The following is a 22,704-nucleotide window of genomic DNA, read 5'->3' on the forward strand; positions in this document are numbered from 1 at the left end:
TTAAAAAGGAGACAGTCAGGCGCTGCTGCAATTTGTATTAAAACCTCAGTCTCTTTCTATGGAATCCTTAGCGACTCCAGACTACCAACAGCGCGAGCCCCCTCTGCAATACTACAGTCTCCACCATTAGCTGCCTCTTGCCTCGGGACACTTCATAAAGAACACCCACCACAGATCATTTCATTTGCAGCTACTTTGAGCTTTTGACAGGTTAGTGAAGTTTAACGCTTAACATCTGAGAAAGTACGTGCGTAAAACTTGGGCATGTTATCGTATTAGATTCCTTATCATCATATCGCAGGAGGTCTTTATGCGTAAACTCTGCTTGTATGTATACCTATTTTGTAGTTAGACTACATGTCCCAATGATTATTGTAGCCTATTGTGAATAAACATGTGAAATGTAATGATTATTCTCATGCATAAAGGTTATTGTTTGTCTGTATTCTGTTTTACGCAATGGCTTGCGCCCATTAACTTCGCCACCGCAATATCCATGAAATATTAATTTGCATTCGAATATATATTCGTTCTGATTTGACTATCGAATTAGGTCATGTGGACTATATTGTCAATATAAAACACGATACAAAATCAATAGGCAATGTTTAATGTTTCTATTCCTCTCAAATCGTAAATGACGCACTTTCAACAACAACGTTGAAATGATAGGCTATGGTTAATCTCTCGTGTACATATATCTACGCCTTATCTAGCTGACCAAATTACCCGAGATTTTAGTAACCGAGATTAGGCTATGGATGATAATTCAACCTTCACTTATCTTTCCCCTCAAGGATGGCCAGATCGGCGTATATCCTCTGTGGCATGGTTTTCATCCTTGGGCTACTCTCATATACAGTGGCCTCCAAAAGGAACAGGGGCTCCCAAGGCGCCATCCCTCATCCTGACAAAAACAACCCAAACGAATCGGAGCAGCAACCACAGGCACCGCAGGCGGGCTCTGGTTCCCGACGACGGGAAAAGAGTTCTGCTGCACCGGCTGAGGAGGTGCTGGAGTCCAGCCAAGAAGCTTTGCATGTCACTGAGCGCCGCTATCTGAAACGCGACTGGTGCAAGACACAGCCACTTAAACAGACCATCCACGAGGAGGGCTGCATCAGCCGCACCATCATTAACAGGTTCTGCTATGGACAGTGTAATTCTTTTTACATCCCCAGACATGTCCGCAGGGAAGAGGGAGCCTTCCAGTCTTGTTCGTTCTGCAAGCCGAAACGATTTACTACCATGACTTTCACTTTGAACTGTCCGGACCAGCAGCCGTCCACCAAGAAGAAGCGCATCCAGCGCGTAAAGCAGTGCCGCTGCATCTCCATAGACTTGGACTAGCCCTGTGATTGACTGGGATGCGGCCAATTAGTCTCCTCATCAAACAATTATTGGATTGTTCACATGAAGGATAATCACCGTATGTCTGGGAGCATTTTTCCCTGTTCCAAATATGAGAAAATGTTCAATCTGCAAGGAACGTAAGATCAGACAGACATGTGCAGCATGTTGTAGGCTTCTGTAGATATACTTGGGCATATTCTTTTGTAAACAAGGACTGCTGTACCATGTCATTTTCTGCGCATAATTGCCTATTAATCTAACTGCAATAGCAGCCTGTGGCGAGCATCGTTGCATGGTATAATGACATGGAATGAACAAGCGCACGGCTTTTCCAACCTCAAATAGGACTGCAAAACCTTTTCACACAGTTTTTACACTATTTTGGACAGAGACACCAATAGGCTATCAAAACCAATTTCAATGGGGGGGGGAATAGGACAGAAAATGCGTTTATATAATTAATGGTTGACGAATAGATAGTTTCCACTATGTGGAATTTGAAAAAAGGTAACGACTATTTAATGTGGCAAGAATGCTCCACTGATTTATTTGACTCCAATGGTCAGTGTTATAGTGGAGAGCTTTTGTAAATCTAAAAAAAAACGAAATATCTGTATTAGTTGGACATGGAAATGAAAATGTTCGACGTAGGCCTACATACTTGTTTACAATGCTGTAGATGGAAGCTTTTCTTTTAGTTGTCTAAATGTTATTCATACACGAATTGTAAATGCAACCAGTTTGATAGTTCTATCAGAGCAACTGATCCACAAAATAAACCGATATTGACATTGATGCAGTGGGTCACTGAACCTGTTCGCTTTTTGCTTACATTGTTCATGTCTGAACATTGCAGCGTCAGGGTTGTGACACCACCGATGTGAAATGGATCGTTAATTAACCCACACCCAAACTGCAAAGACTCCGATTTCATGCATAGCATTTTTATGTATCAGGTTTAACCCTAAACACCAAATAAAAACATATTCTCTAGTGATGGGTTATTTTCTTCTTGCTCGGAGCCAACCTCTTGCTGGGACTTTTGTACGTTCCTTAGACCATTGGGTATATTTCGTCGTAAAACCAATATCATTTATGAGAAAAGACCACAAGAAACGCGATTACATGTTAGACTCAACAACTTTTCCAATAACCCCTTCAAACGATGTTATCGAAGTTTACAATAGGATCTCCCCCGGCTCCCAAATCTGTCAAAGGCCCATGTTTTTGTGGGGACACTGATGCTAAACAGGGCTTACGCATTTGTAAAACCATGGCTCCCTTACGGCTTCTTGTTCAGATGATACAGGCCTACATGGCTCTCTAAAAATAGATACATCAACCAATCAATAGCCTTCTTTAAAAATTGAACACCGATCAAAGTTTTCTTCATCAATGATTTATTGTCGAGTTGTTTTAGCCTCTTACGCATTTGGGACTTCAGAGTTGTTTTGTCAGTTGCGTCGCTCTGCTTCGATTTACCCTTGCCAGGTCTTCATTGTACCGAATGTAGTGCTGACATAATCAAGTTTGTGCCTTCATTGGCACATGCAGCGACGTGTAATAGGCTACAAGTCATGTATATAGAAGTTGCGTGTTTCTATCCATTTCTATCGATTTAACTTAGGTGCACTTTCTCTCATTATTATCGTGCTTTCTGACATTTTCAAATGATGAATTTAGAATGAAAATGTGCATTGTGAGATATATAGGTGCAAATGAATACATCTTTGCGCACAAATCAATGAAACAATTAGGCTATGGTCATTTTCACCTTTATTTGGCTACTGAATGTTATTAGGGAGTGCTGAAAGTAGAGGAACAACAGACAAGGAGGGTTAAACATCCGTTTCCATGCGAGCCAGGCTTCCTCATCTGTAGACTCCAGTTAAGACTTCTGTGACTGAATTGTTTGCAATCTATTACTTTGACCTTGCGCAAATTCATTTGAACGATAAAACACGTAAAACACGTGGGCACATAAGAGTAGGCCTCTCACGAAATGAATCAACATATGCATGTTAAACATATAGGCCTTTATCAAAATGTACATTTTTGCCTACTAATTTGGTTCTGAAAAACTTTAAAGTAAACATTAAATGCAATTTTAAGATTATGAAATGTCTTCATACAAAAAATAATGGCACATTCAATGATTATGAAACAAAGGTGCTATTTTGACACTTAATAGATTCTGGCAGGGGTAAAGTATAGGCCTACACATGGCTTGATATGAGTAATTGTTTCTATTTTAAAACAAAGTAAACATCATCTTGGTTTAAATTAAACAAAAGGCAATATATCTATATATGTATATATATATAGCCAAATTATACTCTCTATAGCAGTTCATGTAGGGTATGAAACAAGACCATTTGTGGTAAATGATGAGGCTCCTTATATACAGTGCCTTCAGAAAGTATTCAGACCCCTTGACCTTTTCCACATTTGGTTAGTTACAGATTTATTCTAAAATATATATTTTTTAAACCCATAATGACAAAGCAAAAACAGGTATTTCAAAATGTTAGTGTGAAGATCCTCTGCTATGAGACTTGAAATTGAGCTCAGGTGCGTCCTGTTTCCATTCATCATCCTTGAGCTGTTTATACAACTTGAGTGGAGTACACCTGTGGTAAATTCAATTGATTGGACATATTTTGGAAAGGCACACACCTGTCTATGTCTATATATGGTCCCACAGTTGGCAGTACATGTCAAAGCAAAAACCAAGCCAATGGAAGAAGTTTGGAACCACCAAGACTCTTCCTAGAGCTGGCCGCCCAGCCATACTGAGCCATCGGGGAGAAGAGCCTTGGTTGGGGAAAAGAGCCTTGGTCAGGGAGGTGACCAAGAACACAATGGTCACTCTGACAGAGCTCTGGAGTTCCTCTGTGGAGATGGGAGAACCTTCAAGAAAAACAACCATCTCTGCAGCACTCCACCAATCAGGCCTTTATGGTAGAGTGGCCAGACGGAAGCCACTCCTCAGTAAAAGGCACATGAGAAGCCCACTTGGAGTTTGCCAAAAGGCACCTAAAGACTCTCAGACCATGAGAAACAAGATTATCTGGCCTGATGAAACCAAGATTGAACTCTTTGGCCTGAATGCCAAGCGTCACGTCTGGAGGAAACCTGGCACCACCACTACAGTGAAGCATGATAGTGGCAGCAGCATGCTGTGGGGGTGTTTTTCAATGGCAGGGACTGGGAGACTAGTCAGGATCTAGGCAAAGATGACCAGAGAAAAGTACAGAGAAATCCTTGATGAAAACCTGCTCCAGAGCGCTCCCCATCCAACCTGGCGCTCCCCATCCAACCTGGCGCTCCCCATCCAACCTGACAGTAGTTGAGAGGATCTGCAGAGAAGAATGGGGGAAACTCCCCAAATACGAGTGTGCCAAGCTTGTACCGTCAGACCCAAGAAGACTTGAGGCTGTAATTGCTGCCAAAGGTGCATCAACAAAGTACTGAGTAAAGGGTCTGAATACTTATGTAAATGTGATTTTCAGTTTTTTAATAAATTGGCAAAAATGTCTAAAGAACTGTTTTGATTTGTCATTATGGGGTACTGTGTGTAGATTGAAGAAGAATAAAAACAATTTAATCAATTTTAGAATAAGGCTGTAACTTTAAAAAAAAATAATGAAAAGGTCAAGGGGTCTGAATACTTTCCGAAGGTACTGTAGGTCACATCCATATGAAACTAAACACTTCTTTCACCTGACTACTGAGCCATTCATGCATCCTCCTCGAGCTAAGGCAGGAATCAAAATAATATACAAAAATACAACCTCAAAGAAAAAAAGAAATTATGTTTTGGCATACAATTTTCATTTTAATATATAAATAATGGTTAAACCCCTGTCTATAGTTTTCCAAGACAAAGTTGAAATCTTCCAGACATCAAAGACATTTTTTGTTGTTAAATAAATATACTATAGTTCTCTCCAAAAAATACATGGATGATGCAATTTATCACAACATGTTAATTCACAAATGTTATCATAGCACAGAAACCATAGAATTGCATAGGAGTTCAAGTTGAGGTGCTAGAAAGTTCAGTAGGTTTGATTAAGTACCATTCTGACAAGAACAGAAGGATGTAGCTACTAAATACAGCTGATGCAAAAGCAGGAAAGTGCATAGGATTGTGACATACATATGTCATAAACAAAATTAATTGGGAACAACTAACTATTCTATCATATACACTTAACAAATGTGTCAGGGCAGCCACAATCAGATGACCTGTTGCTTTCCTCAGCATAGCGTATAGCAAGGTTGCTTGTTCATCTCAGAGCGTCACGTCTGACTCAGGGGCTGAGAGCAAGGCGTTGCTGCATTCTCTGGCTATCACCCAGGAGGGGTCAGTCTGGTACAGTGAGAAAGTCAACACTGGTACGACATCCTGTTTCTACCATTTGACCAGGACCCACATCGCTATGAATTCAACAGGACTCTCAGTCCAATAAAGACTGCCGATTCTCTTCACAATACAACATCAGGTCAAACGCTTCTGTCCCTGCTCATTTGAAAACAAACACCAATTGAAATACATTTACAAGACACACTTCAAACATGGATGGGCCACAGCAGATGAAAAGCTATTCTTTACATTAAAGTATTGTATACTGCTTTCATATTCTAAATCATTGTTAGAATAACAACTCCTGAATGTCTTACGTAATCGTAATAATTTCACTGAGTGAAGATTGCCATATTTGTTAACATAGCTCAGCAACAATGAGGCCTCGTCTGTAGTTGTTGCATAACCTGGCTACAATACATAGGACTATATGTCCTCACGATGTGTGATGTTGTCCTGAAACCCAGACTGAGGAATGTATGTAGGTCCTAGAGGTCAGGGGTCATCACTGTAGATATGTCAGCTGGAGTGCTCATTGTCCTGAACCCCAGCACGCCTCAGAGCAGGCTCTACAGGCTGGCCATTCAAAGGTCACACCAGTCTGGATGAATGAGGTTGACCTTTATCCCCTGTGAGTCTCATCATGTCAGCGGTTTAGTCAGCCATGGAGCCTGTGTATAGACTTAGCAGCCTGCATATCTGCTGCAGGGTGGCATTCAGTTTCCTCTTTCCCATGGTGTACATGTTGGTCTGGATGGTGGTCATAGGGATACACAGTGATAGAAGCCCACAAAAGGTGCCTCTCATCTGGGGAAGAGGCTGAGTTGGAAGAGAGTAGTGGATATGGTCCAGTCAGTAAGGACGGTAGAATGGGCCGTAGTAGAGAGGTCCACAGTGTGGGGGCACGAAGGGCTATATGAGGTATGATGTTGGGTAAGAGGCAGGTGGTGAAGGGAAGAAGTGATCATCTCTTCTCTCCACTTCCTCTCTCTCCACTCTGTTCTTCATTGATCATCCTCTTCAGCTGGAGGACACGCTGGCTTCTTTCTGACGCAGTCTTTCTTTCTGTTGACAGAGGGAAAAAAGGGGAGAGCTGAGCTTTATAGCATTGTGTTATGTGATATGATCCACCATGATTGACTGCGTCCAGTTAAGGTAATAGCAACAACGTTATCCATCAAAATATTTGAGCGTGGTTGAAGGAAGTCCAGTTCTTACCAGACTGTTGGCATTGATCTTCTTGGTTTCCACCCTCTTCTCAGCTGTGATCTTTTTGATGTTCTCCTGTGCTTCCTTCAGCCTGGAAGAAAGGAAACATTAACCTCAATAATATCAGGAAAATGTCTCGATCTATACAGGTTAAAATAACCTTTGCGGGTAGTACATACAGTGAGTGTACAAAACACTAGGAACACCTGCTCTTTCCATGACATAGACTGACCAGGTGAATCCAGGTGAGAGCTATGATCCCTTATTGATGTCACCTGTTAAATCCACTTCAATCAGTGTAAATGAAGGGGAGGAGACAGGCTAAAGAAGGATTTTTAAGCCTTGAGACAATTGAGACATGGATTGTGTTAGTGTGTCATTCAGAGGGTGAATGGGCAAGACAAAATATTTAAGTACCTTTGAACAGGGTATGGTAGTAGGTGCCAAGCACACCAGTTTGAGTGTGTCAAGAACTGCAACGCTGCTGGGTTTTTCACTCAACAGTTTCTGGAGTGTATCAAGAATGGTCCACCACCCCAAAGGACATCCAGCCAATGGCAGGCCAGTGGTTGAAAATGGGTTATTGATGAAAGACGACAGAGGAGGCTGACACGAATTGTGCAGAGCAACAGACGGGTTACAGTTAGTCAACTGACAGTCTAATTCAACATTAGTGCCCAAAGACCCATAAAGTAATGCACAACTGGTCGTACCTTGACACGAATTGGGTATGGCAAACGTCAACCTTACAGAGTTCCACAAGAAACTGGGGTTGCAGTGGGCTAAGGAACGAAAAAAAACTCAGGACTCTGGAGAATTGGAAAAACATTGCCTGTTCTGATGAATCCCGGTTCCTGCTGTTTCACAATGATGGGAGGACTAGGTTATGGAGAAGACCCTATGAGTACATGTATCCATCTTGCCGCGTGTCAACATTGCAGGCTGGCGGTGTGACAGTGTGTGGTGTGTTTTCATGGCACACATTGGGCCCCTTGATGAAAGTGGAGCAACGTTTGAATGCCACAGTATATCTGAATATCATTGCCAATCAGGTGCATCTCTTCTATGGCAGCAGTGTATCCATCTGCAAAAAAAAAATTCAGCAGGATAATGCCCCATACTACAAGGCTAGGATTGTCAAGGAATGGTTCCACGAACATGACAATGTATTCAGCTTACTGCAGTGGCCTGCCCAGACACCAGATCTCAATCCAATTGAGTATATGTGGGATGAGATGGAACAAGTTATTTGGAGTAGAGATGTCACACCTGCCCCTGCTCCCCTTCCCTGGTGCTCGATGGCGCCAGGCTCCACAGAATTACGCTCTCCTGCCACCATCATTATGTACATCTGCCTTTCCCCTGTCACTAGCATCAGTGATTATTGGACTCACCTGGACTCAATCACCTCTGTCATTACCTCCCCTATATCTGTCTTGTTCCCTGCTTCAGCATTATTTGTTGTTTGTCGTTGTTTACCCGTGTGCTGACCCTGTTTCTGTTTTGTTACCTGTCTGTTCCTGAATAAATGTTGACTCCCTGTACCTGCTTCTCATCTCTAGCATCGGTCATTACAGAATGCTGAAGACATCATACGCAGCATCGGGGTGTGCTGGCGTTCCAGTTGGTGGTGATGTCTGGTCCGGGGACCGCCACCGATGGAACCGGGGGTGCCTAAGCCAGCTTGTCAGGCTGTCACTCCCTAGCGTGATCGAGAGGTTCTTTCCCTGGTTGGCTCGGAAGGAGCCCATCCCATGCCGGGCCCCAGCCGGATCGTAGGGTTTTACGCCCAGCTGGTTTGTCAGGCTGCTACGCCTCCACCCGATCATCGGGCTCCCATGCCTCAGTGGGATTGACAGGCTTTCACGCCCCAGCCGGATTGTCGAGCTCCTATGCCTCAGCAGGCTAGCCAGGCTCCTATGCCTCTGCCGGTTCGTCGGGAGTTTACGCCCAGCCGGCTTGTCCAGCGTCCATGCCACGGCCGGCTCACCAGGCTCGCCCAGGTGGGATCCCGGATGGCGCCCCTAGAGGGGGGGGTACTGTCACGCCTGCTCCCGCTCCCCCTCCTTGGCGATCGAAGGCACCAGGCTCCCCAGCATTACGCACTCCTGACAACATCATTACGCAACTCTGCCTTCCCCCCGTCATGCGCATCAGTGATTATTGGACTCGATCACCTCTGTCATTACCTCCCCTATATCTATCTGGTTCCCTGCTCTGTTCCCTGCTTCAGCATTAATTGTTGTTTGTCGTTGTTTACCCGTGTGCTCACGCTGTTTCTGTTTTGTTACCTTCTGTTCCTGAATAAATGTTGACTCCCTTTACCTGCTTCTCATCTCTAGCATCGGTCATTACAAGAGATCCACTACCAGCCAACTTGACACAATTGTGGGAAGTCAACATAGGCCAGCATCCCTGTGGAATGCTTTAGAAACCTTGTAGAGTCCATGCCCCGACTAATTGATGGGGTACAACTCAATATTAGGAAGATGTTCACTCAGTTGTACACTCAGTGTATACCATAAAGCCATAAAGCTATTGGTAAATTGTATCACATATCTGACCATGTGGCACATCACTACCATGTCTAAGACAGAAAACCTCTTGATGTCTGTTGACACACGAGTCAGTTTGCTAACAGCAGCCTTAGTCCATCCAGAAGTTGTTGGCACTGTAACAGAAACATGTACACATCACAGTATGTATCCCCCCTGTGCACTACTGTATGTGGCACAGAGAGTCCTCATCCTTCCTCACAGCCCCACTCTGTTCTGTTATCCCACTCTGTAGTTAGTAGGCAGTGAAACCCACCGGTTAAAGCAGGGAGAATGACAGTGGGTCCATGAGATAATGAGCTAGTCTTAAAAACACTTGGGTTTTATGGTTGTGCGAACAGTATTTAAAATAAAGTTAATTGTACATAAGCACAGTCAGGTGTGGGTAATACGGGACATGATTGCCTAGTAAACAATTAAGAGAGAGCACATGGATCCATGGAATGGCTGGGAGAGCATTAACTCCATAACTCACCAGTTCAAAGATAGCTAGCCCGGCTTTTCTGTATGTGTGGTGCGTATGGCGCAAACACACACAAGAACAAACAATCAAATGTTATTTGTCACATCCCGAATACAACGGGTGTAGACGTTACTGTGAAATTCTTCGTTATGAGGCCTTCCAAATGAGTAAAACCATATCTAAAAATAAATGAACAAGAGTAACACGAGCAATATCAAATACTCAAGAATTAAGCTACATACAGGGAGTACCAGTACCAAATCAATGTGCAGGGGTACCCGGTATTTGAGGTAGATACAGTTACTTTGGAAAGAACTCACACCACTTGACTTTTTAAACATTTTGTTATGTTACAAAGTGCGATTAAAATGGGTTTAACTGTCATTTTTGTTCAATGATCTACACAAAATACTCCAATGTCAAAGTAAAAAAAATAAAAAAGAAAACACGAATACAGTGCATTCGGAAAGTATCCAGAACCTTTCCACATTTGTTACGTAACAGCCGTATTCTAAAGTTGATCATATTTATTTTTTATGGCCCTCCCAAGTGGCGCAGCGGTCTAAGGCTCTGCATCGCAGTGTTGCGGCGTCACTACTGTGTCACAACCGGCAGTGACCTGGAGTCCCATAGAGCATCGCACAATTGGCCCAGCATCATCTGGGTTAGGGGAGGGTTTGGCGGGAACAGTGTTTCCTCCGACAAATTGGTGCAGGTGGTTTCCTGGTTAAACGAGTGGATGCTAAGAAGCACGACTTGGCGGGTCATGTTTTGGAGAACGCATGACTCGACCTCCACCTCTCCCGAGCCCTTTGGGGAGTTACAGGGATGAGACAAGATCATAATAAAAAAAAAATGTAAATGTTATTTTACCTTCATTTAATTAGGCAAGTCAGTTATTAAGAACAAATTCTTATTTTCAATGACAGCCAAGGAACAGTGGGTTTAAACTGCCTTGTTCGGGGACAGAATGACCAATTGGTACCTTGTCAGCTCAGGGGTTTGAACTTGCAACCTTCTGGTTACTAGTCCAACACTCTAACCACTAGGCTATCCTGCTGCCCCAATCACAAAATTTGGGAGAAAAATTGCATAAAAATATAAAATAAAAAATCCTCATCAATCCACAGACAATACCCCATAATAACAAAGCGAAAACAGGTTTTTAGATTATTATTATTATTATTTTATTTTTTTAACAATTTATCAAAAATTAAAAATAGAAATAGTCTTCAGAACCTTTGCTATCCTGTTTCCATTGATCATCCTTGAGATGTTTCTACATCTTGCTTGGGTGTCCACCTGTGGAAAATTCAATTGATTGGACATGATTTGGAAAGACACACACCTGTCTATATAAGGTCCCACAGTTGACAGTGCATGCCAGAGCAGAAATCAATTCATGAGGTCGAAGGAATTATCTGTAGAGCTCCGAGACAGGATTGTGTCGAGCCACAGATCTGGGGAACTGTACCCAAACATTTCTGCAGTATTGAAGGTCCCCAAGAACACAGTAGCCTCCATCATTCTTAAATGGAATAAGTTTGGAACGATCAAGACTCTTCCTAGAGCTAGTCGCTCGGCTAACCTGAGCAATCGGGGGAGAAGGGTCTTGGTCAGGGAGGTGACCAAGAACCCTATGATCACTCTGACAGAGCTCCAGAGTTCCTCTGTGGAGATGGGAAAACCTTCCAGAAGGACAACCATCTCTGCAGCACTCCACCAATTAGGCCTTTATGGTAGAGTGGCAAGACGGAAGCCACTCCTCAGTAAAGGGCACATGACAGCCCGCTTGGAGTTTGCCAAAAGACACGTAAAGGACTCAGACCATGAGAAACAAGATTTTCTAGTCTTATGAAACCAAGATTGAACTCTTTGTCCAGAATGCCAAGCATCACATCTGGAGGAAACCTGGCACCATACCTACGGTGAAGCATGGTGGTGGCAGCATCATGTTGTGGTGATGTTCTTCAGTGGCAGGGACTGCGAGACTAGTCAGAATTGAAGGATAGATGAACGGAGCAAAGTACAGAGAGATCCTTGATGAAAACCTGCTCCAGAGCGCTCAGGACCTCAGACTGGGGAGAAGGTTCACCTTCCAATAGGACAGCTACCATAAGAACACAGCCAAGGCAACACAGGAGTGGCTTCGGGACAAGTCTCTGAATGTCCTTGAGCGGCCGGCCAGAGCCCTGACTTGAACCCGATCCAACATCTCTGGAGAGACCGGAAAATAGCTGTGCATCAACGCTCCCCATCCAACCGGACAAAGCTTGATAGGATCTGCAGAGAAGAATGGGAGAATCTCCCCAAATACAGGTGTGCCAAGGTTGTAGCGTCATACCCAAGAAGACTCGAGGCTGTAATCTCTGCCAAAGTACTGAGTAAAGGGTCTGAATACTCATGAAGATGGATTACTGGGCTGAACATGCTAACAACAAGTGGCTATTTAGACATAAATGATGGAACTTTAAGGAACAAATCAGTCATTTATTGTCGAACTGGGATTCCTGGGAGTGCCTTCTGATGAAGATCATCAAATGTAAGTGAATATTTATGGTGTTGTTTCTAACTTTGTTGATTCCAAAATGGCGGCTATTCCTCTGGCTGTTTTGGGTTCTGAGCGCCGTTCTCAGATTATACTTTTTCCGTAAAGTTTTTTCGAAATCTGACACAGCGGTTGCATTAATGAATGAATGAGTGAATAACACTAGTATCTTTTATCAATGTGTATTATGAGTATTCCTACTAAAATCCCCAGATGTTTTGGAATCAAAACATTACTGCACGTAAGGCGCCAATGTAAACCGAGATTTTTGGATATAAATATGCACTTTATCGAACAAAACATAAATGTATTTAGTAACATGATGTCCTATGACTGTCATCTGATGAAGATCATCAAAGGTTAGTGATGAATTTGATCTATATTTCTGCTTTTTGTGACTCCTATCTTTGGCTGGAAAAATGTCTGTGTGTTTTTTCGACTTGGAGGTGATCTAACATAATCATATGTTGTGCTTTAGCTGTAAAGCATATTTTAAATCGGACACGATAGGTAGATTAACAAGATGTTTTTCTTTCATTTGCTGTATTGGACTTGTTAATGTGTGAAAGTTACATATTTCAAAAAAAAAATGTGAATTTTGCGCACTCTGCCTTTTCAGCAGAATGTTGTCGAGGTGTTCCGCTAGCGGAACCCCTGCTCTAGAAAGGTTATGTAAATGTGATATTTCAGGTTTTAAATTTTTATAAATATGCCAAGAGTGTGCAAAGCTGTCATGAAGACAAAGGTTGACTACATTGAAGAATCTAAAATATATTTGGATTTGTTTAACACTTCTTTTTGGTTACTTCATGATTCCATATGTGTTATTTCATAGTTTTGATGTCTTCACTATCATTATAAAATGTAGAAAATAGTAAAAATAAAGAAAAACCCTTAAATGAGTAGGTGTGTAATGAGTACGATGGGAAACAGACAGAGTGCTGGTTTCAAGCGCAGGGCGCAGCAGGTGTTTGTTAGTAAAGGACCACAGGAGGAGGCAGGTAGATGGGTCCAGGGACAGTCAGAAGGTCATACACAGGGACTCCAAAAAGGTAACAGTACAGGCAGGGAAAAGGCTCCTAACGTAGTCCGGGAGATCAGGCAAGAGGTTGATGACAGGAAATCTGATAGGCAAACGTACAGGCAGGGAATAGGCAAAAAGACGTCGTTAGTAAGGATGGACAAAAACTACGATACATGGGTGGACTAATATGGAAATAAACAGGGCTCTGAATAGAACGTGTATCAAAACAAACAATACCTCACAATTATGGGGTGCAAAGAACTGAACTAAATAGTGTATGTAAATGACATACAGGTGTGTGAACAGGTGATCAGAATTCAGGTGATTGGGATCTGGAGAGTGAGCTGCGTTCAGGGCATCTATGTGTTTGAGAATGAGAGTTGGAAGCAGACGTTACAAGGTGTGTCCAAACTTTTGACGGGTACTGTATATATTTATATTCCGGACTCTGACATTGCACGTTCTGATATTTCTTAATTCCTTAAATATTTGTGGATTTGTGTTTATTGTTTTGTATGGTTAAGTATTACTGCACTGTTGGAGTAATACCTAATGTGTAATGTGATGTAGGGACCACAATTTTAAGGGACCACTTTTGGCCCGTGAGCGCTACTTTCATAACTACTTCCTAAATCGTATACAAATTGCTAGATCATTTTTTAAGGCTATCTTACAAACTATTGTAACATTCAATTTTAAAATGAGTAACACATCCATGGCCACATTGATGTTAATGTAACTATACATTTCTTCTTATGTAATCCTATAAAGCATGTGTCAGATTTTGGCCAGGGTTGTTCCGGTTTTTGGTCACTAGATGCCCCCATTGTGCTTTTTGACCTTTTGTTTTCCCTTGATCCCCATTATTATTTGCACCTGTGCCTCGTTTCCCCTGATTGTATTTAAACCCTTAGTTTTCCTCAGTTCTTTGCTCTGTGTTTGTATGCTAGCACCCAGCCCTAGTATTCTGTGAACTCTTGTTGATCCCGGTGGACTCTCTTGTGGAATTCTGTTTTTTTGTTCTTGTTTATTTATTTTTTAGTATCTTTTGAGGCTTTTTATGCTATACCTACCACCTTGTGGATTTACCTTTTTTGTCTTGGAGGATTACCTTTGTTCTTGTGGAATTCCTTTTGAGGTTGTGGAGTTACATGTTTTCCTGAAGTTCTTCACTTTTTACTTCATTAAATACACCGTCTCAAGTACTGCTGTGTCTGCCTCATCTTCTGGGTTCTGCCGACTATTCGTGGCTCAGTTGGTTAAGTGACTGTTTCTCACTCCGGAGACCCGGGTCCTGACAGCATGCATGTTCAAGATAGCATGCATAGGCTGTTGCAGGTCAGTGGAGATTTTCACAATTACTGTCGCAAGCTACGGAGAATCTTGAACGGCATTGATCACTTGCACCAGCTTTTGGCTGTCTTTTTGACTGAGTGAACATAGGTTGTAATCTCATTGATCAACGTCTCAACCAAATATTACCCAATTATCCACGATGAAATGATGTGGTGTGCCCATTTGGTAGGCATCAGGATAGATAATAATAAGAGTCAAATAAAAAACAGAGTAGTAGCAGCATATGAGTGTAAAAGTATGTGTGTGTGTGTGTGTGTGTGTGCGTATGCAGTGGATGTGGATGTGTGTGGGTTTTGTGTGAGAGTGTCAGTGTAGTGTGTGTGAGTGTGTGTATATATATATACAGTGGGGAGAACAAGTATTTGATACACTGCCGATTTTGCAGGTTTTCCTACTTACAAAGCATGTCGAGGTCTGTATTTTAAAAAATCATAAGTACACTTCAACTGTGAGAGATGGAATCTAAAACAAAAATCCAGAAAATCACATTGTATGATTTTTAAGTAATTAATTTGCATTTTATTGCATGACATAAGTATTTGATCACCTTCCAACCAGTAAGAATTCTGTCTCTCACAGACCTGTTAGTTTTTCTTTAAGAAGCCCTCCTGTTCTCCACTCATTACCTGTATTAACTGCACCTGTTTGAACTCGTTACCTGTATAAAAGACACCTGTCCACACACTCAATCAAACATACTCCAACCTCTCCACAATGGTCAATATCAGAGAGCTGTGTAAGGACATCAGGGGTAAATTGTAGACCTGCACAAGGCTGGGATGGACTACAGGACAATAGGCAAGGTCCTGACTACACGGCAGGACCTGGTCAATGACCTGAAGAGAGCTGGGACCACAGTCTCAAAGAAAACCATTAGTAACACACTATGCCGTCATGGATTAAAATCCTGCAGCGCACGCAAGGTCCCCCTGCTCAAGCCAGCACATGTCCAGGCCCATCTGAAGTTTGCCAATGACCAGCTGGAAGATCCAGAGGAGGAATGGGAGAAGGTCATGTGGTCTGTGTTTGGAGGAAGAAGAAGGATGAGTACAACCCCAAGAACACCATCCCAACCGTGAAGCATGGAGGTGGAAATATCATTCTTTGGGGCAAAGGGGACAGGACGACTGCACCGTATTGAGGGGAGGATGGATGGGGCCATGTATCGCGAGATCTTGGCCAACAACCTCTTTCCCTCAGTAAGAACATTGAAGATGGGTCGTGGCTGGGTCTTCCAGCATGACCACGACCCGAAAGAATCTGAAGCATGCTATTCACCCGCTATTTGCTAGCGCTTTGACGGCGCGCATAGCGAGATGCAAGGGATTCCTACTGCAATGCGACCTGTACCTCGCTCGCTACGCCGAGGCTGTCTCTGGGAGAAACAGGGTTGCCACCGTCATCTCGGCACTGACCGGACCGGCCCTGGACTGGGGTGCCACGGTCTGGGAAATGGGCGGACCCGAGGTCGAGTCTTACAAGCGATTCACACTCCTCTTCTGTTCAGTGTTTGATCATCCTGTGGAGGGCCGAGAGGAGACTACTGGATTGTTCGCAGGAATGTCAGGGGAGGTGTCTCGCAGTGTCTGTCAACACCACTATGGTGGAAAGTCCGGACCACGTCCCTCAAGTGGAGTTACCAGAAGAATACCAGGATCTGCACCGGGTTTTCCCTAAGACCCAGGCTACACGCCTGCCTCCCCATCACCCCTGGGACTGTGCCATTGACCCACTGTCTGACACAGCCCCCACGAGAGGACACGTCTATCCCCTCTCCTATGCGGAGACCGAGGCCATGGAGACCTATGTACAAGAGAGTCTCCAGCAGGGTTTTATCAGCACCTCTGCGTCACCAGCATCCTCAAGCTTCTTTTTTGTTAAAAAGAAAGATTGGGGACTGCGCCCCTGCATTGATTATCGAACTCTGAATAAAGCCAAAGTTAAGTTCAGCTATCCTTTACCCCTCATCCCAACCATCATCGAACAAATGCACGGGGCTCAGTACTTCACGAAACTGGACTTGAGGAGCGTCTACAATATGGTGCGCATTCGTGAAGGCGATGGGCAATTACGAGTATCACGGGACCACTAGTAGTGGTTAATATCGACAACATTTTGGTCTATTCTGCTGATCGCGCCCAGCATGTCTCGTTAGTCAGGTCTTTGATGGCAAGACTGTTGGAGCATAACCTATATGTTAAACAAGAGAAGTGTTTGATTTTCCAGCAGCCCGTGTCCTTTTGAGGCTACTTCATATCCATGGAGGGAGTGGAGATGGAGGAGCAACGCATCAGCGCAGTCAGGTCATGGCCCATCCCCAACTCCGTGAAAGCATTCCGGCGATTCCTGGGGTTTGCCAACTATTTCCAGAGGTTCATCCGAGGCTTCAGCACAGTGGTTGCGCCTCTTACCTCCCTGCTGAGAGGAGGTCCACAGTGGCTTTGTTGGACAGCGGAGGCGGAGAGGGCATTCGAGACACTGAAGGCACACTTCACCACTGCTCCCATGCTGGCACATCCTGACCCCTCACTTCCCTTCATTGTCGAGGTGGATGGCTCCGAAGGAGGAGTCGGTGCAGTGCTGTCCCAGCACACTGGAACCCCTCCACAGCTGCGGCTCTGCTACTTCTACTCCAAGCAGCTGAGCCCCGCCTAGAGGACCTATGACGTAGGGGACCGGGAACTCTTGGCGGTCAAGAAGGCTCTGAAGCCGTGGAGGCACTGGCTGCAGCGGTCCAAACACCCTTTCCTGGTGTGGATGGACCACTGCAACCTGGAGTACATCGGGGCAGCGAAGAGGCTAAACCCAAGACAGGCCAGGTGGGCTCTATTCTTCGCCAGGTTCCAATTCACACTTTCTTATATGCCAGGCTCGAAGAGTGTGAAGGCGGACGGGACCCGGTACTACGGGACCCTGGAGGTCATTGTGTCAGACTGTGGACCTTAGTTCACCTCACGCGAATAGAAAGCGGGTCAATCAGGTAGTGGGCAGGTTCCGGAGGTGTTACTGTCAGGACCAGCCAGGGGAGTGGGTGGATTTTCTACCTTTGGCCTGAGTATGCACAGAATTCCCTCCACCAGTCATCCACTAACCTCACTCTTTTCCAGTGCATGTTGGGGTATCAGCCGGTCCAGGCACCTTGGCATTCTAGCGGGACCGAGTCCCCTGCAGTGGATGTTGGAACAAGGAACAGGCCGACCAACACAGCAGTGAGGCGCCTGTCTTCTCTCCAGGCAAGCTGGTCTGGCACTCCACCCGAAACCTGCCCCTCCACCTGCCCTGCTGGAAGCTGAGCCCACGGTTTGTGGGGCCGTTTAAAGTCCCAAGGAGGGTTAACGAGGTAACGTACCGTTTCCAACTACCTGCTGTTTACCGCATTAACCCGACTTTTCATGTGTCTCTCCTCAGGCCAGTGGTGCCTGGTCCCCTTGCTGAGGCTCGACCCAATTACGCCCCGACTGCTCCTCTGGACATTGAGTGAGGTCTGGTATACTCAGTCCGTGAAGTCCTGGATTCAAGGTGTTGGGCAGGGTGTCCAGTACCTCATCGATTGGGAGGAGTACGGCCCAGAGGAGCGGTGCTGGGTTCCTGCAGTGGACATCCTGGACACTTCCCTGACCAGGGATTTTCACCGTTGGCGCACTAACCGACCCGCACTGCGTCCCTGTGGTTGTCCCCGAGGCCGGTGTCGTCCCAAATCAGGGGGGTAATGACATGGATCCCCCCCAGTACTTCTGCTCATTCCGTATTCCGTTCACCAGCTCCGGAGGTCTACGTCACCGGCCTTCTAGCCATGACTAAACTGGATACATTATCACAAACCCCAGACTGTCGTGTCTCATTATGCACACCTGGTTCCCATTCCCCAGGATTATTATGTGTATATACAGTTGAAGTCGGAAGTTCACATACACCTTGGACAAGTACATTTAACCTCCGTTTTTCACAATTCCTGACATTTAAACTGAGTAGAAATTCCATGTTTTAGGTCAGTTAGGATCACCACTTTATTTTAAGAATGTTAAATGTCAGAATAATAGTAGCGAGAATGATTTATTTCAGCTTTTATTTCTTTCATCACATTCCCAGTAGGTCAGAAGTTTACATAGACTCAATTAGTATTTGGGAGCATTGCCTTTAAATTGTTTAACTAGGGTCAAACATTTTGGGTAGCCTTCCACAAGCTTCCTACAATAAGTTGGGTGAATTTTGGCCCATTCCTCCTGACAGAGCTGGTTTAACTAAGTCAGGTTTGTAGGCCTCCTTGCTCGCACACGCTTTTTCAGTTCTGCCCAAAAATTGCCTATAGGAATGAGGTCGGGGCTTTGTGATGGCCACTCCAATACCTTGACTTTGTTGTCCTTAAGCCATTTTGCCACAACTTCAGAAGTATGCTTGGGGTCCCATTTGTGACCAAGCTTTAACTTCCTCACTGATTGGGGCGGCAGGGTAGCCTAGTGGTTAGAGAGTTGGACTAGGAACCGGAAGGTTGCAAGTTCAAACCCCCGAGCTGACAAGGTACAGATCTGTCGTTCTGCCCCTAATTTTCCTCCCTCATGACGCCATCTATTTTGTGAAGTGCACCAGTCCCTCCTGCAGCAAAGCACCCCCATGACATGATGCTGTCACCCCCATTCTTCACGGTTGGGATGGTGTTCTTCGGCTTGCAAGCCTCACCCCTTTTTCCTCCAAACATAATGATGGTCATTATGGCCAAACAGTTCTATTTTTATTTCATCAGACCAGAGGACATTTCTCCAAAAAGTATGATCTTTGTCCCCATGTGCAGTTGCAAACCGTAGTCTGGCTTTTTATGGCGGTTTTGGAGCAGTGGCTTCTTCCTTGCTGAGCGGCCTTTCACGTTATGTCGATATAGGACTTGTTTTACTGTGGATATATATACATTTGTACATGTTTCCTCCAGCATCTTCACAAGTTCCTTTGCTGTTGTTCTGGGAGTGATTTGCACTTTTCACACCAAAATACATTCATCTCTAGGAGACAGAACGCGTCTCCGTCCTGAGCGGTATGACGGCTGCGTGGTCCCATGGTGTTTATACTTGCGTACTATTGGTTGTACAGATGAACGTGGTACCTTCAGGCATTTGGAAATTGCTCCCAAGGATGAATCAGACTTGTGGAGGTCTACAATTCTTTTCTGAGGTCATGGCTGATTTCTTTAGATTTTCCCATGATGTCAAGAAAAGAGGCACTGAGTTTGAAGGTAGGCCTTAAAATACATCCACAGGTACACCCCCAATTGAGTCAAATGATGTAAAATAGCCTATCAGAAGCTTCTATAGCTATGACTTAATTTTCTGGAATTTTCCAAGCTGTTTAAAGGCATAGTCAACTTAGTGTATGTAAAACCTCTAACCCACTGAAATTGTGATACAGTAAATTATATGTGAAATAATCTGTCTGTATTTGTTGGAAAAATTACTTGTGTCATGCACAAAGTAGATGTCCTAACCGACTTGTCAAAACTATAATTTCTTAACAAGAAATTTGTGGAGTGGTTGAAAAACAAGTTTTAATGACTCCAACCAAAGTGTATGTAAACTTCCGACTTCAATTGTATGTGCCCTCTGTTCCCCATTGTCCTTGTCGGTTATTGTTACCATGTTCATTGGTCTTGTGAGGACCCGTGCTGTTGTATTGGCTTCCATGCTACATGTTATTGTGCACTTGTTTTATGGGTCTCGTCCTGTGTATTATTTAGAGGTTTTACACCTCGCTCTTTTGTTTTGGTGGAGAAAATAAAAAACCCTATTACGCATTCCTGCGCTATCATTATACAGCGTGACATAGGTAAATGAGTAATCCATTTGGATAAGGGAATAGTCACGTGTGCTCCCTCTCTGGCCTCTAGGTCACCAGGCTGCTCGTTATGGCACACACGAATCATAATTACACGAATCAGCGCATAATGACACTCACCTGGACTCCATCACCTCCTTGATTACCTGCCCTTTATATGTCACTCCCTTTGGTTCCTTCCCAAGGCGTCATTGTTTCTGTTTCAGTTTCATGTCTGTGCGTTGTTCGTGTTTCTTGTTTAGTATTATGTTCCATTTATTTTATTAAAACACTCACTCCCTGAACTTGCATCCCAACTAATTACAGAATGACGCCTCACCAAATCATCAGGGAGTATTTTATTTTATTTTATTGTATTAGAGGGGAATCGGGTCTGGGTGTCAGAACCAGAGCTACCTGGGAGGCCACAGCAGGTTTGTCGGATTCCCATGCCTCGGCGGACTCGACGGGTTCTCCTGCCTTAGCTGGCTCAAGGGGTTTCCATACCTCAGCGGGATCGATAGGCGCCTATGCCTCAGCTTCACTTCCAAGATGGCGTAGCAGATCAGAGGTCTTTGTCTTGTTGTGTCCCGTGTATATATGTTTTTTTTCTCCTTTGTAAATATTTTGTATATATTTTTATATTTTGAACCTCAGTTTCAACATATTCTCCTGCAACTCGCCTCACCCAATGTGGCATGGATCTGCTATTTTCTATACTTTAGAACCGGAACCCCCAACGGAAGCTAGCCAGCTAACTAGCTACTAGCTAGTAGTCAGTTAGCCACTGCTAGCAGTCATCAGCTAACCTTAGCCCAGTCAACTCCTGCCAGTCTGCACAGCGCGATTCAAGCCAGAGCATACCGGACTGCTTTTTCTCCACATCTCCGGTTTCCTACCGCAAGCTCTGAACCTTTTCACCTGGATCATCGCAGCAAGCTAGCTGCTATCTGAGTGGCTACCCCCTGGCTAATGTCTCTGTCCCGAAGCAAGCACCAGTGAGCCTGGAACAAGCCTTGTGCGAGGCCCATCTCCTGGCTAGCTAAAGAGGTCCATCAGCCACTCCTTGGGCAACAATACATATTTTGCCAATTGGCCTGGACCCCTTTTACTGCCAACACGGAGCCCCGCCGATTCCATCACGATTGGTCTACCGATGTAATCTGCCCGAGGGGTTTCAACAGGCTCCTCCGTCGCGATGTCCCCTGAAGGTCTATCTGCTAGCCTGCTAACCACGGCCCACTAGCTGTCTAGAGCATATCGGACTGTTAGCTGAAGATGACCATCTGCCAATTTCTTGGGCTACAATACTATTTTGCCAATTGGCCTGGACCCTTTTACTGCCTACATGTAGCCCTGCTGATCCAACACGTAATTGCCTGAGGGGGCTACCATAGACTTCTTCCGTTGCGAAGTCCCCTTAAGGCCCTTCTGCTAGCTGTATGAATCGCCGTGTCTCCAGATTGCCTAGCTTCCCACTGGTCCCTATGAACACTCGGCTTCGCATGCCTCTCCCTAATGTCAACATGTCTTGTCCATTGCTGTTTTGGTTAGTGATTATTGTCGTATTTCACTGTAGAGCCTCCAGCCCTGCTCAATATGCCTCAGCTAGCCATTTTGTTTCACCTCCCACACATGCAGTGACCTCACCTTGTCTAAATGATGTCCCTAGAGACAAAACCTCTCTCATCGTCACTCAATGCCTAGGTTTACCTCCACTATATTCACATCCTACCATACCTTTGTCTGTACATTATGCCTTGAATCTATTCTTCCGTGCCCAGAAACCTGCTCCTTTTACTCTCTGTTCCGAACGCACTAGACAACCAGTTCTTATAGCCGTTAGCATACCCTTATCGTACTCCTCCTCTGTTCCTCTGGTGATGTAGAGTTTAATCCTGGCCCTGCAGCGCCTTTCTCCACTCCCATTCCCCAGGCGCTCTCATTTATTGACTTCTGTAACCGTAAAAACCTTGGTTTCATTCATGTTAACATTAGAAGCCTCCTCCCTAAGTTTGTTTTACTCAC

At 44.5% G+C, this 22,704-nt stretch overlaps 2 protein-coding genes across 5 annotated transcripts in view; one reads left to right on the top strand and one right to left on the bottom strand.

Annotated features, from left to right (window-relative positions):
• LOC124045252 (gremlin-1-like) lies at positions 1-4,012 on the top strand. The gene is made up of 2 exons (XM_046364533.1): positions 1-210; positions 798-4,012. The coding sequence occupies exon 2, from the start codon at positions 799-801 to the stop codon at positions 1,348-1,350; it is 552 nt and encodes a 183-aa protein (XP_046220489.1). The 5' UTR covers positions 1-210; position 798; the 3' UTR covers positions 1,351-4,012.
• An 837-nt stretch (positions 4,013-4,849) lies between these two features.
• LOC124046429 (formin-like) overlaps positions 4,850-22,704 on the bottom strand; it is a 143,133-nt gene continuing 125,278 nt past the window's right edge. For all 4 annotated transcript variants that reach the window (XM_046366781.1, XM_046366782.1, XM_046366780.1 and 1 more), the window contains 2 exons: positions 6,941-7,022; positions 4,850-6,787 (listed from right to left, as the gene is read on the bottom strand). In XM_046366781.1, the coding sequence (XP_046222737.1) occupies positions 6,743-6,787; positions 6,941-7,022 (127 nt within the window). In that variant the 3' untranslated portion in view covers positions 4,850-6,742. The remainder of the gene's footprint in view (positions 6,788-6,940; positions 7,023-22,704) is intronic.

This window comes from Oncorhynchus gorbuscha, linkage group LG10, assembly GCF_021184085.1.
Source record: "Oncorhynchus gorbuscha isolate QuinsamMale2020 ecotype Even-year linkage group LG10, OgorEven_v1.0, whole genome shotgun sequence".
In the NCBI taxonomy this organism is placed as follows: Eukaryota; Metazoa; Chordata; class Actinopteri; order Salmoniformes; family Salmonidae; genus Oncorhynchus; species Oncorhynchus gorbuscha.

Excerpts from the sequence above, each read along its gene's own strand:
- LOC124045252 (XM_046364533.1), top strand. The coding sequence starts at position 799 with ATGGCCAGATCGGCGTATATCCTCTGTGGCATGGTTTTCATCCTTGGG.